This window comes from Ranitomeya imitator, chromosome 3 (genome assembly GCF_032444005.1).
Source record: "Ranitomeya imitator isolate aRanImi1 chromosome 3, aRanImi1.pri, whole genome shotgun sequence".
NCBI classification, from domain to species: Eukaryota; Metazoa; Chordata; class Amphibia; order Anura; family Dendrobatidae; genus Ranitomeya; species Ranitomeya imitator.
In genome coordinates this window covers 736,272,717-736,287,484 of record NC_091284.1, presented here as the reverse complement: position 1 = coordinate 736,287,484, position 14,768 = coordinate 736,272,717, and the positions used below count along the sequence as shown (strand labels likewise).

The 14,768-nt window shown below is 44.5% G+C and overlaps 1 protein-coding gene across 2 annotated transcripts in view; it reads left to right on the top strand.

The window, feature by feature from the left end:
- CERS5 (ceramide synthase 5) overlaps window positions 1-14,768 on the top strand; it is a 93,685-nt gene that overhangs the window by 39,936 nt on the left and 38,981 nt on the right. For both annotated transcript variants that reach the window (XM_069758834.1, XM_069758833.1), the window contains exons 3-4: window positions 2,523-2,653; window positions 11,126-11,183. In XM_069758834.1, coding sequence (XP_069614935.1) covers window positions 2,523-2,653; window positions 11,126-11,183 — 189 coding nt within the window. The remainder of the gene's footprint in view (window positions 1-2,522; window positions 2,654-11,125; window positions 11,184-14,768) is intronic.

Sequence of the window (14,768 nt, the reverse complement as noted above, 5' to 3'; positions counted from 1 at the left end):
TGTGGCGCATTTTGTGTGTGTGTTCATTCATATGCCCGGCGTGTGTGGTGAGTATCCCATGACGAGGCCCCACCTTAGCAACTGTATGGTATATACTCTTTGGCGCCATCGCTCTCATTCTTTAAGTCCCCCTTGTTCACATCTGGCAGCTGTCAATTTGCCTCCAACACTTTTCCTTTCACTTTTGCCCCATTATGTAGATAGGGGCAAAATTGTTCAGTGAATTGGAAAGCGCGGGGTTAAAATTTCACCTCACAACATAGCCTATGACGCTCTCGGGGTCCAGACGTGTGACTGTGCAAAATTTTGTGGCTGTAACTTTATGATGCTGACCAAGCAGGACGCAACACGCAGAGGAGAGAAACGCCCGCCCCATCGTAGCTCTGCGCAGGTTTCTCAGTGTGTGAGATGTAATGATACAGTCCTGATCTCCTGGTCTAAAGGCCCCTTCACATTTAGCGACGCTGCAGCGATACCGACAACGATCCGAATCGCTGCAGCGTCGCTGTTTGGTCGCTGGAGAGCTGTCACACAGACCGCTCTCCAGCGACCAACGATGCCGGTAACCAGGGTAAACATCGGGTAACTAAGCGCAGGGCCGCGCTTAGTAACCCGATGTTTACCCTGGTTACCATGCTAAAAGTAAAAAAAAACAAACACTAGATACTTACCTACAGCCGTCTGTCCTCCAGCGCTGCGCTCTGCTTCTCTGCACTCCTCCTGTACTGTCTGGGAGCCGGAAAGCAGAGCGGTGACGTCACCGCTCTGCTTTCCGGCTCACAGACAGTGCAGGAGGAGAGCAGAGCGCAGCGCTGGAGGACAGACAGCGGTAGGTAAGTATGTAGTGTTTGTTTTTTTTTACTTTTAGCATGGTAACCAGGGTAAACATCGGGTTACTAAGCGCGGCCCTGCGCTTAGTTACCCGATGTTTACCCTGGTTACCAGTGAAGACATCGCTGGATCGGTGTCACACACGCCGATCCAGCGATGTCTCCAGGGAGTCCAGCGACGAAATAAAGTTCTGGACTTTCTTCAGCGACCAACGATCTCCCAGCAGGGGCCTGATCGTTGGTCGCTGTCACACATAACGATTTCATTAACGATATCGTTGCTACGTCACAAATAGCAACGATATCGTTAACAATATCGTTATGTGTGAAGGTACCTTAACCTCCTGCATGAATAGAAAGTGCAGATGACTAACACCTTTCAGATAAGATCCATGTGAGGTGAGGGGCAGCTCAGTGTAGTTAATGTTTCTCATTACAAACGCTTCTATCAGCTCACTCGCTGTCTGTCCGCAGATGTGTCCATGTCACACTTATGTCTGTTGTGCTCAATTTTCAATCTCTGCAGTGAGAGCAGAGCAGGGTCTCCTTACATGTCACACAGGAGTAGTCCAAAACAGCCTGCTTACTCCTGTGAGATGTAATGACTGTCTAGATCTCGCTGCAGAGCGATTTACAAGTTGCTTGAGCACAGCAGAAATAAGTGTGATTGATACTCTGTAATCAGGAGAGCTGATAGAAGGGTTTGTAAAGTGACACTGCTAAAGTCCGCTGCCCTGCCTCCTGCAGGAGATCAGAGCTGAAAAATCTGCTCTAAGCTGAGGCTATGCTTTCTTTATTTGGTTGTTTTTGATAATATATCTGCAACAGTGAGGCAAGATTGAATAAAAATAATTATTGTGTTTAGTTCAGCATGAAAAAATGGTGAAAAATCCTCTCTTACTATGTTACTCTATGATTAAACAACATGCTAGTAACATAGTTGGGGAAAAAAAGCAACAAAGGTGTATTGAATCTTACATTTTAAAAGGGTTGTCCATCGGTGAAAGGTTTGTTTTGTTTGTTTTTCCTTCCCTCTTTCTTCTTTTGGCACACTGAGGTTAGTTGAGAGAAATTTAAATTTATATTCATTTTACTAATCTCCCACCTAACCCCCGCCAATCTTCCCATTAAAATGCTGCCCTGGTCCCCACCAGAGCAGCAAATGGCTATCTCACTAAGCTAATCATTAGCTGTTCCAAGCACTTTGCCAAAAGTTAAAAACATTCCCAGGTAAATCCCTTTTTTTGAAATGCATTTCCCAGTTTAAAATAAAGTTGTCTCCAGGTGAGTTTACAGTAAAAAAAAATAAAATTAATAATTGGGCTTTTATTACCCTTTCCCGGTCCAGCGCTTAGTCTCTGCCAGTTTCCCAGCCTTTTGGTCTACAGTTCTGTTATGGTAACATCGCTGCAGCCCATCACTTGTCTTGTACCATCTACATTGGCAGAGCTGGTAAGCTAAGAGTCCTCAGCTGCTGCAGCCAAACAGGGACCCCTAGACTGCAGCGAAGACCTGCCCTCCCTGGGTCCAGTGCATTGGTTGTTGTTTTTTTTCGTGTGTGTTTTTTGAGCCTCTGAGGTGGCATGTAGTTATAGACTGTTGCACAAGCCTTGAATATAAAGACCTGCTTGTAAAGTATTATAGGAGGTATATAACCCTGTTATTCTAACGCTGCTCTTGAATATTCCCCAGTGTCCCGATGGGAAGCACCTGGAAGGGCTATCAAAACAGCTGGACTGGGATGCACGTAAAATTCAGAGGTGGTTCAGGCAGAGGCGGAATCAGGATAAGCCAAGCTTAGTGACCAAATTTACAGAGAGCATGTAAGTAAAAAATATATAAAAATACTGCCCTAAGTCATGCATTGGACTGCCACTTATGTCCTTATTTATATTCATCAGTTTTGAAGTTGTACACACAAACAAAAAACGAAAGCGTGCTGTGAAAATTGAAAATCTTTTCCAATGACTGATTAGTCTGTTTTTGGCAATATGCATGTGAATGCATCCTCCCCTTCAGGATATACTCACATCTCACTGTTTTTGCTGCGGTAATACAGGCTCTTGTATTGCACTTTTATTACAACCACAATGCTGGACGTCTAGCAGACAGCTGAACGTGGATTACATAACACTGATCGGAAAAGAATGAGTTGTTTTATACCTGTGAAAGAGGGCTAAGAAAACAAAATGAAATTCAAGAAAAAAGTGGAAATGCTAATATACACACATATATTTATATATAAATATGCATGAATACATACAGCGGGTGAAAGAAACTGGATGTGTTCAATACTTCTAAGTAAAGGTGCTATTGTCATGAAATTATCACCACATGTCGGTAACGACCCATCCAATCTACACAGGCAGAGACATTAAGCCATAGATGTCCATCAATTGTTACGTGTAATAATGAGACATGACACAGGGAAAAAGTATTGAACACATCATGGAGGAGGTATGGAAAGTCACGACACTAGCTGAAATTGGTCAGTGATTAGAAAGCAATCCTGCCACTTAGTTAAAAATATCAGCTAGGTTCAACTGATGGTGTATAAAAAGGTCTCATTACCAAGGTGCCACACAAGAAACTTTTCATAATGGGTAAAGCCAGTGAGCTGTCTCAAGACCTTCTCAACCTTATTGTTGCAAAGCATACTGATGGCATTTGCTACAGAAGAATTTCTAAACTACTGAAAGTTCCAGTGAGCACTCTTAAAGGATCTAATCCACAAGTGGAAAGAAGATTATTTATTCAGACTCCCATGACAGCACTACGAGAGAGGGGATCCGCCCTTCAGGAACAGGAAACCTACAGATACAAAAGGGCGGCACCTCTCCCATGGGGGGGGGGGGGGGGGTCTCCTACCTCAGCTGGTGCAGGAGTCCCTGGAGACGCCACGGTGGTCCTGGCTGGACTGCACATCAGTGGCGTGTTACAGCAGGGAGCAGAGTCCGGAGGATTCCTGATCTCCACTAAGCGCCGGTAAGTATAGCCGCCCCTTCGGGTCCATGCGGCGGTGCAGCGAGGTGGTGAGGTAGCGGCGTCGGGAGGTGGACGCCGTCCGAAGCGCTGCTGCATGTTTCCGGCGTCCTGCAGCGCTCTCAGAGCGTTTCCGGGCTGCAGTGACATCGGGGGCGGAGTCAGCGGGCGCTTCCGGGTCGCCGAGTGACTGCGTAGTCGATCCAAGATGGCGGCGCCCATCGATCCTGAACGCCTGATTCTTCATAGGCCCCGCTGACCTCCCAGCTGCAGCTTGAACAGCAGGGACCAATGAGAATGGCGCCTGGCAGCCTGCTGACCGGAATTCAGGGGGATTTAAGCAGGTGTTGGATTTAGAGCTCTGCTTTTGGCCACATCTTCATCATGGAGAGTGATGGTGAGCAGCAGCCTCAGCTGCTGGATGAAGTACGACAGAAGCCCATGGAGAAGGAGCATGTCAGAAGTGACCAGTCCGGTCGTAAGAGCTCATCCAAGCAGGGATCAACAGCATCGACTGGGAAAGAACCCCCTGATGTTCCGGTACCTTTTTTGGCGTACGCTGGTAAGTGATCTACATGAATGTTCACTCAGTGACGCGGGCCCCTTATACTTTGTCATTCTAGGGGAAGAAAAGTACAAAGACAAAACATAAGGAGTGCGACCCTATGTGGAATCCCTTTACCAGATTCTTATCCCAAAAAATTATGCGCCCCCTGTATACAGCAGACGGTGAGGACTACAGGAGTGGTAGGGGGTTGAGTGACATCAGGTCAGATAGAAGGTTTTCATCCTTATTGTCCTCCCCTAGGTAGCGGAAGATTCTGCGAGTACAGCTAACTTAAAGGAGATGATCCTTATGGAAGTAAGGGTATCCCTGCGGTCTCTATCCTAGGCGGGAAGTTCAAAGCATAAAGCTCCCTTGATCTCTGATTCTTCGGAGGAAGAAAGAGAAGAAGGTTCCTATGGCTCTATTCCCTCTTCCTCGTCATCAGAAGAGGACTCTGGCCGATTTTGTCTACCTCTGGACCGGGTTGATAAATTAGTTAAATCGGTCAGGGGTACGATGGGCCTAGAAGAGCCTAAAATGCAACTTTCCAGACAGGAAATAATGTTCAGCGGGTTAGATCATAAAAGACGTAGATCCTTTCCGGTGAATGAAAAAGTTCAGGATTTAATTCTCCGGGAGTGGAAGAAACCGGAAAAGAAAGGTTCGTTGCCACCAGCATTAAAGCGCAGGTATCCCTTTGAGGATGCGGCTGTTGATACCTGGGACAAGGCCCCTAAATTAGATGCTGCGGTGGCGAAAGCATCAAAGAAAGCCTCACCACCATTTGAGGACATGGGGACCCTTAAAGATCCTCTTGATAGGAAGGCAGACACCTTCCTTAAAGGTACCTGGGAAATGGCGGCCGGATCTTTAAGGCTACGTTCACATTTGCGTTGTGCGGTGCTGCGTCGGCGACATAACGCAAACCAAAACGCATTGTTTTGCGACGCATGCGTCCTTTTTTGGCATGATTTTGGACGCAAAAAAATGCAACTTGCTGCGTCCTCTGCGCCCTGACGCGTGCGCCAAAAAAGACACATGCGTCACAAAACGCAATGCAACGCATGTCCATGCGCCCCCATGTTAAATATAGGGGCGCATGACGCATGCGTTGCCGTGGCTGCGCCCGACGCAGCCCGGCAGAACGCAAATGTGAACGTAGCCTAAGACCGGCAGTGGCCGCAACATGTACAGCCAGATCCTTAATGGTCTGGCTAGAACAGTTGGAGTCCCAACTTAAAGAAGGCGTTTCCAGAAATACAATCCTGAATGCGCTCCCAGTAATTCAGGATGCTGCTGCCTTCCTGTCAGACGCTTCGGTGGATTCAGTTAGAATGGCGGCCAGAGCAGCAGGACTCTCCAACGCGGCTCGTAGAGCCTTATGGTTGAAGTGTTGGTCAGGAGACATTCAATCAAGATCCAAGCTCTGCGCTATCCCATGCAAAGGGGAATATCTCTTCGGGCCAACATTGGATGAGTTGCTTGAGAAAGCAGGGGATGACAAGAAAAAGTTCCCTAATTTGTCATCAGCATCCTACCGTCGTCCTTTCAACAGAAGGAGATTTGGTCACGGAAGAAAACGCGTATCCTCACTTTCTAGAGATAATTTTAGATGGGAGGATAGACGCAGGAGAGGTACGGGCTACATGTTTCGCCGTTCCTCAAAAGAACGTAAAAAACCAGACCAATGACTAGCAATCCCTGTGGGAGGGAGACTGGAGTTTAATCACTGGCTTCGAGATGAGTTTAAATTGACCCCCTTACGTTCTTCCACCCTTGAACAGAGAACTTTGGAAACAGAGGTCATGAGTTTGTCTTAAAAATGTTCTGATTGAAATCCCGGAATCAGAGAGAGGAAGAGGGTTCTACTCTCCTCTATTTCAGATTCAAAAACCAGATAAATCATTTAGAACTATCATAAATCTTAAGTCTCTTAATGAGTTTCTGGTTAATAAAACCTTTAAAATGGAGTCAATCAGTTCAACAATAAAGATGTTGTTCAAACACTGCTTCATTGTAGTTGTAGATTTAAAGGATGCATACTATCATGTACCTATCCATGAGAACTTCCAGAGGTTCCTAAGAGTAGCGGTGTCTATGGGAGGAATAGTTCACCATTTTCAGTTTAGAGCTCTGCCCTTCGGCCTTTCAGCAGCACCTAGGGTAGTAGTCGCTGAGGTCATGGCGCACTTACGAGAGTCCAATATCCTCATTATTCCTTATCTGGATGATTTCCTTATAGTGGGAAATTCAGCAGACCATTGCCTTTCACAAGTGAAGACAGCTATGACCAAACTAGAACATCTGGGCTGGATTATAAATTATGAAAAATACCGATTACAGCCCCTAAAAATTCAGAGATTCCTAGGGCTGTTATTAAATTCAGAGACCCAACAATGCTGTCTTCCACCTGATAAATTATTGCATATTCAACAGGTGTTAAAGGCGATTAATAAACCATCCATGACCCTTAGACAGGCTATGTCACTGTTAGGATCCCTAACTTCATGTATTCCCGCCGTCCGTTGGGCCCAATTCCACACCAGATCTGAGGTTCTGGATAATGATAGAGCCTTACAAGGGTCCTTGCAGGGTCAGGTGATATTGAGTCCGGTAGTTCTTACATCTCTTAGATGGTGGCTAGAAGAAGACAAACTGTCGGCAGGAGTTCCCTGGGTGACACGTGACTCGTTTAATAAGACTCCAGCCCCGCGGGGTGGGGGGCACACATGGGTGACATTGTTGTTCAGGGTCTATGGAACCCCCAAACATCACCCTCTTCCAATCAGAGGGAGTTAATGGCGATTGAATTTTCAGTTAAGAAACTCCTCGTATATCTACAGGGTCACCATGTCAAGATCCTCTCGGACAACCAGGTGGCGGTAGCCTACGTAAATCACCAGGGTGGAACACATTCCGAATCTCTGATGGAAGTTGCGGACCGCCTGCTCCAGACAGCAGAGAGCCATTTACTATCTTTAACTGCACTCTATATAAGAGGGAAGGAAAATATAAAAGCAGACTTTCTAAGCCGCAACACCTTAAGACAAGGGGAATGGACTCTGAACAGAGACATCTTTGATCAGATTGTCCGCAAGTCGGGTCATCCAGAGGTGGACTTATTTGCCACCAAGGACAACAGAAAAACAAGAAATTTCTGTTCCCTAAATCCCAGGGAGAATCCGTTGGCAGTGGATGCCTTCCTGATCAGATGGGATTTCTGATTGGCTTATGCGTTCCCCCTGCTGGGCCTATTGCCTCTTGTGGTCAGAAAAATAAGGGAGGGTCAAGCAAGAGTCATACTGATCGCCCCATTCTGGCCCAGAAGGGCCTGGTTTGCCTGGCTCAGGACCATGTCGGTGGAAGACCCCTGGGTACTTCCGGACATTCTGGATTTACTCCATCAAGGTCCGATCAGCCATCCACAAGTGAAGGGACTCCATTTGACGGCATGGAGTTTGAGAGGTCGTTGTAAAAAAAAAAAACAGAGGGTTTTCCCCAAATTTGATACCCTTATGAAGAGTAGAAAACAAATAACAACAAGAATCTACTCTAGAACCTGGAGGAAGTTCCTGGCCTCTCCAGATTTTAATATTGAAGAAGGGATACCAATTAACCAGATTTTAGAATTCCTGCAGAAGGGGGTTAGAGCTAAATCTATCTACAAGTACGCTAAAAGTACAAGTCTCAGCCTGTTTTCTTGTAACATTGCTAATAACTATTGGGTATCAAAGTTTATTAAAGCGTCTAGTAGAGCCAGACCCATACACAAGAATAGGTCGGTGCCTTGGGATCTCAATTTAGTCCTTTCAGCCTTGACTAAGGAACCGTTTGAGCCCTTACATTCAGCCTCAGTTAAGTTATTATCCCTCAAAACCGCATTTTTAGTAGCAATAACATCTGCCCGTAGGGTAGGGGACATACAGGCACTCTCTAGACTTTCCCCTTATACAGAGTTTCTACACGATAGGCCGGGTCCGGTTTGAGGACTACTCTATTTGCCAAAAGTGGCATCACATTTTCACAGATCACAGGAGATAGTTTTACCGTCATTTCTCCCTAATCCTTCTAATTCTAAGGAAGAGCTACTCCATACATTGGATGTCAGGAGATGCCTGTTAGAATATATCGCAGTCACTGATGCTTGGAAGAGAGATAATGCGTTATTTTTGTCCTTCAAAGGTCCTAGGAAAGGGCTTAGATACTCTAAGTACACACTAGTGAAGTGGAATAGGGAGGCTATCTCTCTAGCTTATACTGCAGGTGGAGGTCCGGCTCCGCGGAATCTGAGGGCGCATTCCACCCGGGCCATGGCTACATCCTGGGCGGAAAGATCTGGAGTATCAATCGACCAGATATGTAAGGCAGCTACGTGGTCGTCCCCTTCCTTTTTCAAGCACTATCGGTTGGACTTGGGGTTCTCCTCTGATCTCACCTTTGGGTTAAGGGTGCTACAAGCTATAGTCCCTCCCTAAGGTAGTTTACATCTCTGTAATTCTCTCGTAGTGCTGTCATGGGAGTCCGAATAAAGCATTAAGCTACTTGCTGGTAGCGGCATTTTTCGGAGGCCCATGACAGCACCCTTAGTTCCCTCCCTATTCACGTGGGGGTTGCACTTCCTATAATGTATATAATAAGATATATAGATCTCACGTGTGGTATCTAGTTACAATGCAATGGATTATTTTTGTAGATAAACTGTATATAATGTATATTTGTGTGCCACTAACCGCGGTAGTCCTCTCAGGCTCTGAAATACAACTGACGCATGGGAGAGGTGCCGCCCTTTTGTATCTGTAGGTTTCCTGTTCCTGAAGGGCGGATCCCCTCTCTCGTAGTGGTGTCATGGGCCTCCGAAAAATGCCACTACCAGTAAGTCGCTTAATGCTTTCTGGCCACAACTATGTACTCTGCATGATTTCAGACAGACGAATGATAAGAAGTGATATCAGAAGTGTTGTCCAAGAGCTAAGGACCACCTCTGGAGATCTACAGACAGACCTGGAATCAGCAGGTACAGTTGTTTCAAAGAATAACTCGTAAGTATGGCACTCCACCTCCATGGCCTGTATGTACTCCCACCACGCAAGACACCATTTCTGAACAAGAAACATGTTATAGTGTGAATATAGTTTGCTCAATAACATTTAAACAAGCCTATGAATACAATCTATAATCTAGAATATAATCTGATCAGATGAGGCCAAAAGCTCTTGAGCTCTTTGGATGCCATAATGTACACCATGTTTGGAGGGAAAAGGCAATGCATATCACTCCAAAAACGCCATACCAACGGTGAAGTTTAAAGGTGGGCTCATCATGGCGTGGGGATGTTTTTCATCATAAGTCACATTTCATATGATTGAAGAAAGGATGATTGGACAAATGTAAAGTGACATTCTTGATAAAAATCTGCTTCCATCCACTAGGGTGATGAAGATGAAAATGAGGGTGGACATTTCAGCAAGACAATGATCCCAAACACACAGCCAAGGAAACTGTCTCAATTGGTTTCACAGAAAGAGAATAAAGCTACTAGAATGGCCCAGCCAATCACAGGACCTGAATCAAATAGAAAATCTATGGAAGGAACTAAAGCTCAGAGTTCATAGGAGCCCACGGGACCTTCAGGATTTGAAGAGTGTTTGTTTGTGTGAGCCAAAATCACTAATGAGCAATGCATGTGACTAGTTTCTCCTACAGGAGGCGACTTGAAGCTGTTATCCCCAACAAACGAAGCATTAGATAAATTTTAGTTAGCGTGTGCAATACTACAACCTGCAGTAACCACCGATCGACCAAACCGCTGCATGACCAGCTCTGTCCTCACCCATCCCTTGTGGATTGTGAGCCCTCGCGGGCAGGGTCCTCTCTCCTCCTGGACCAGTTATGACTTGTATTGTTTAAGATTATTGTACTTGTTTTTATTGTGTATACCCCTCCTCACATGTAAAGAGCCAGGGAATAAATGGCGCTATAACAATAAATAATAATAATAATACTTTTTCCCTGTCATTTCTCATTACACTTTTAATTTATGGACATCTATGGTTTGATTTCCTTGCTTGTGTGGATTGGATGCGTTGTTAGACATCTGGTTATAACTTTGTCAATAGCACCTTTATAAATATATTTACTTAGAAAATTGGTGTTCAGTACTTATTTCACCCGCTGTGTATATATAATTGTTAAAAAATGAACCTATTGGAATTGATGCGCCGATCATGTATTTTTCCACTTCCTTTTTTAGTTGTTTCTGGACACTTGCATTGTGAGATTGCTAGGTGTGGTGTGTTTTATCACAATCAGGTGTGGCCATGCTTTGCTAAATTTTCCTTCTAACCGAATAATCTAGATTCCTAGATTATGCAGTGCAGACTTCACCAGGCCCTTTAAACGGGTACTCTGGGGATATGAAATATTTTAATCAACATGCCTTAATAAACTATAAAACCAACATCCATGGTATGTGATCTTGTGATCCTGACAGTACCGGCAAAGCAGTGTGATGTGGGATCCGTGGTTGTTACTAGAAGCCAGGAGCAGGTCATGCCCCCTGACCGGTGAGGATACCTCCCAGAAGGGAGGGCGAGCACCAATGAGCAATGTCAAGATTACAGACAATACTAAGGATGTTATCTCTAGAGTTCATGAAGGCATGGCCATTAAAATACACTGGAGGAAAACAGTAAATGTATTTTCACAATGGGATAAGCCATGGAGCCTGGTCTGAGTTTTGACCAGCTCGCCTTCTTTCTCTTTCTAGGTGGAGGTTTCTATTTTACCTATATATCTTTTCCTATGGCGTATGGTTTCTGTGGACGGTAAGTAGTCTTCCTGCATGTCAGTCACAGCCAGTCTCCACGAGAACAGGGTTTATACAATACATGGCCAGAAATTGGCTGCCACGTTGCAGAAATACTCCTTCAGAATGTGTCGGTTGACACGAGGTTTCTGACATCCACTCTGTTTTGACCGTGAATGGAAATTGGCAATATTTTCTTGGTTTGATAGAACAAGCTAAACAAGGTGTAATCCTCTGCCTGGCACACTCGCCTTCTAACTGGAAGCAATGGACGGTATTTTTTTCTGTGCTCTCACATTTGCCAAGTTCAAAGTGCAGATACTTCCTGTCTGCTAATTAAACATTAGCGGTATATTCCGTTGTATGTGGTATGTCCACCACCAGCTGTTAACTCTTTACATCCACAAGTGGGCACGTAAAGCAATAATTGATGTGCTAAGCAAAAGCAGTCTCTAAAATAGTCCAAAATATCATCATATATCAAAGTTGTCATATAGAGGGATAGCCAAGATATGCCATTACTCTATGATCGGGGAGTGGTGGGGGTCTGACTTCTGGGAACTTCACAATACTGATTTAAAGAAATTTTTTTTTTTTTTACCAAAATGCATGCCTGTCACCAGAACCCTACACTGCTCAGATCTGGTGCTCACTGTAGTCAGTTGGTAGCCTTTGTGGCCATTAGTGGTCCTGACATCCCTTCCAGTGTGGTGAAGACGCTGCATTGGAGTGGGGCTTTTTTTTCCAGGGGCTTTTTTTTTGCTGTTGTTTGAGACAACATAGCAACTTTGGTCTTCACATACAGTACAGACCAAAAGTTTGGACACACCTTCTCATTTAAAGATTTTTCAGTATTTTCATGACTATGAAAATTGTAAATTCACACTGAAAGCATCAAAACTATGAATTAACACGTGGAATTATATACTTAACAAAAAAGTGTGAAACAACTGAAAATATGTCTTATATTCTAGGTTCTTCAGAGTAGCCGCCTTTTGCTTTGATGACTGCTTTGCACACTTTTGGCATTCTCTTGATGAGCTTTAAGAAGTAGTCACCGGGAATGGTCTTCCAACAATCTTGAAGGCGTTCCCAGAGATGTTTAACACTTGTTGGCCCTTTTGCCTTCACTCTGTGGTCCAGCTCACCCCAAACCATCTCGATTGGGTTCAGGTCTGGCGTAGCACCCCATCACTCTCCTTCTTGGTCAAATAGCCCTTACACAGCCTGGAGGTGTGTTTGGGGTCATTGTCCTGTTGAAAAATAATTGATGGTCCAACTAAAGGCAAACCGGATGGAATAGCATGCCGCTGCAAGATGCTGTGGTAGCCATGCTGGTTCAGTATGCCTTCAATTTTGAATAAATCCCCAACAGTGTCACCAGCAAAGCACCCCCACACCATCACACTTCCTCCTCCATGCTTCACGGTGGGAACCAGGCATGTAGAGTCCATCCGTTCACCTTTTCCGCGTTGCACAAAGACACGGTGGTTGGAACCAAAGATCTCAAATTTGGATTCATCAGACCAAAGCACAGATTTCCACTGGTCTAATGTCCATTCCTTGTGTTCTTTAGCCCAAACAAGTCTCTTCTGCTTGTTGCCTGTCCTTAGCAGTGGTTTCCTAGCAGCTATTTTACCATGAAGGCCTGCTGCACAAAGTCTCCTCTTAACAATTGTTGTAGAGATGTGTGTGCTGCTAGAACTCTGTGTGGCATTGACCTGGTCTCTAATCTGAGCTGCTATTAACCAGCGATTTCTGAGGCTGGTGACTTGGATAAACTTATCCTCAGAAGCAGAGGTGACTCTTGGTCTTCCTTTCCTGGGGTGGTCCTCATGTGAGCCAGTTTCTTTGTAGCGCCTGATGGTTTTTGCAACTACACTTGGGGACACTTTCAAAGTTTTCCCAATTTTTCGGACTGACTGACCTTCATTTCTTAACCCCTTCATGACCCAGCCTATTTTGACCTTAAAGACCTTGCCGTTTTTTGCAATTCTGACCAGTGTCCCTTTATGAGGTAATAACTCAGGAACGCTTCAACGGATCCTAGCGGTTCTGAGATTGTTTTTTCGTGACATATTGGGCTTCATGATAGTGGTAAATTTAGGTCAATAAATTCTGCGTTTATTTGTGATAAAAACGGAAATTTGGCGAAAATTTCGCAATTTTCACATTTTGAATTTTTATTCTGTTAAACCAGAGAGATATGTGACACACAATAGTTAATAAATAACATTTCCCACATGTTTACTTTACATCAGCACAATTTTGGAAGCAAAAATTTTTTTTGTTAGGAAGTTATAAGGGTTAAAATTTGACCAGCGATTTGTCATTTTTACAACGAAATTTACAAAACCATTTTTTTTAGGGACCACCTCACATTTGAAGTCAGTTTGAGGGGTCTATATGGCTGAAAATACCCAAAAGTGACACCATTCTAAAAACTGCACCCCTCAAGGTACTCAAAACCACATTCAAGAAGTTTATTAACCCTTCAGGTGCTTCACAGCAGCAGAAGCAACATGGAAGGAAAAAATGAACATTTAACTTTTTAGTCACAAAAATTATCTTTTAGCAACAATTTTTTTATTTTCCCAATGGTAAAAGGAGAAACTGAACCACGAAAGTTGTTGTCCAATTTGTCCTGAGTACGCTGATACCTCATATGTGGGGGTAAACCACTGTTTGGGCGCACGGCAGGGCTTGGAAGGGAAGGAGCGCCATTTGACTTTTTGAATCAAAAATTGGCTCCACTCTTTAGCGGACACCATGTCACGTTTGGAGAGCCCCCGTGTGCCTAAAAATTGGAGCTCCCCCACAAATGACCCCATTTTGGAAACTAGACGCCCCAAGGAACTTATCTAGATGCATAGTGAGCACTTTGAACCCCCAGGTGCTTCACAAATTGATCCGTAAAAATGAAAAAGTACTTTTTTTTCACAAAAAAATTCTTTTAGCCTCAATTTTTTCATTTTCACATGGGCAACAGGATAAAATGGATCCTAAAATGTGTTGGGCAATTTCTCCTGAGTACACCAATACCTCACATGTGGGGGTAAACCACTGATTGGGCACATGGTAAGGCTCGGAAGGTAAGGAGCGCCATTTGACTTTTTGAATGGAAAATTAGCTCCAATTGTTAGCGGACACCATGTCGCGTTTGGAGAGCCCCTGTGTGCCTAAACATTGGAGCTCCCCCACAAGTGACCCTATTTTGGAAACTAGACCCCCCAAGGAACTTATCTAGATGCATATTGAGCACTTTAAACCCCCAGGTGCTTCACAGAAGTTTATAACGCAGAGCCATGAAAATAAAAAATAATTTTTCTTTCCTCAAAAATGATTTTTTAGCCTAGAATTTCCTATTTTGCCAAGGATAATAGGAGAAATTGGACCCCCAATATTGTTGTCCAATTTGTCCTGAGTACGCTGATACCCCATATGTGGGGGTAAACCACTGTTTGGGCGCACGGCAGGGCTCGGAAGGGATGGCACGCCATTTGGCTTTTTAAATGGAAAATTAGCTCCAATCATTAGCGGACACCATGTCACGTTTGGAGAGCCCCTGTGTGCCTAAACATTGGAGATCCCCCAGAAATGACAC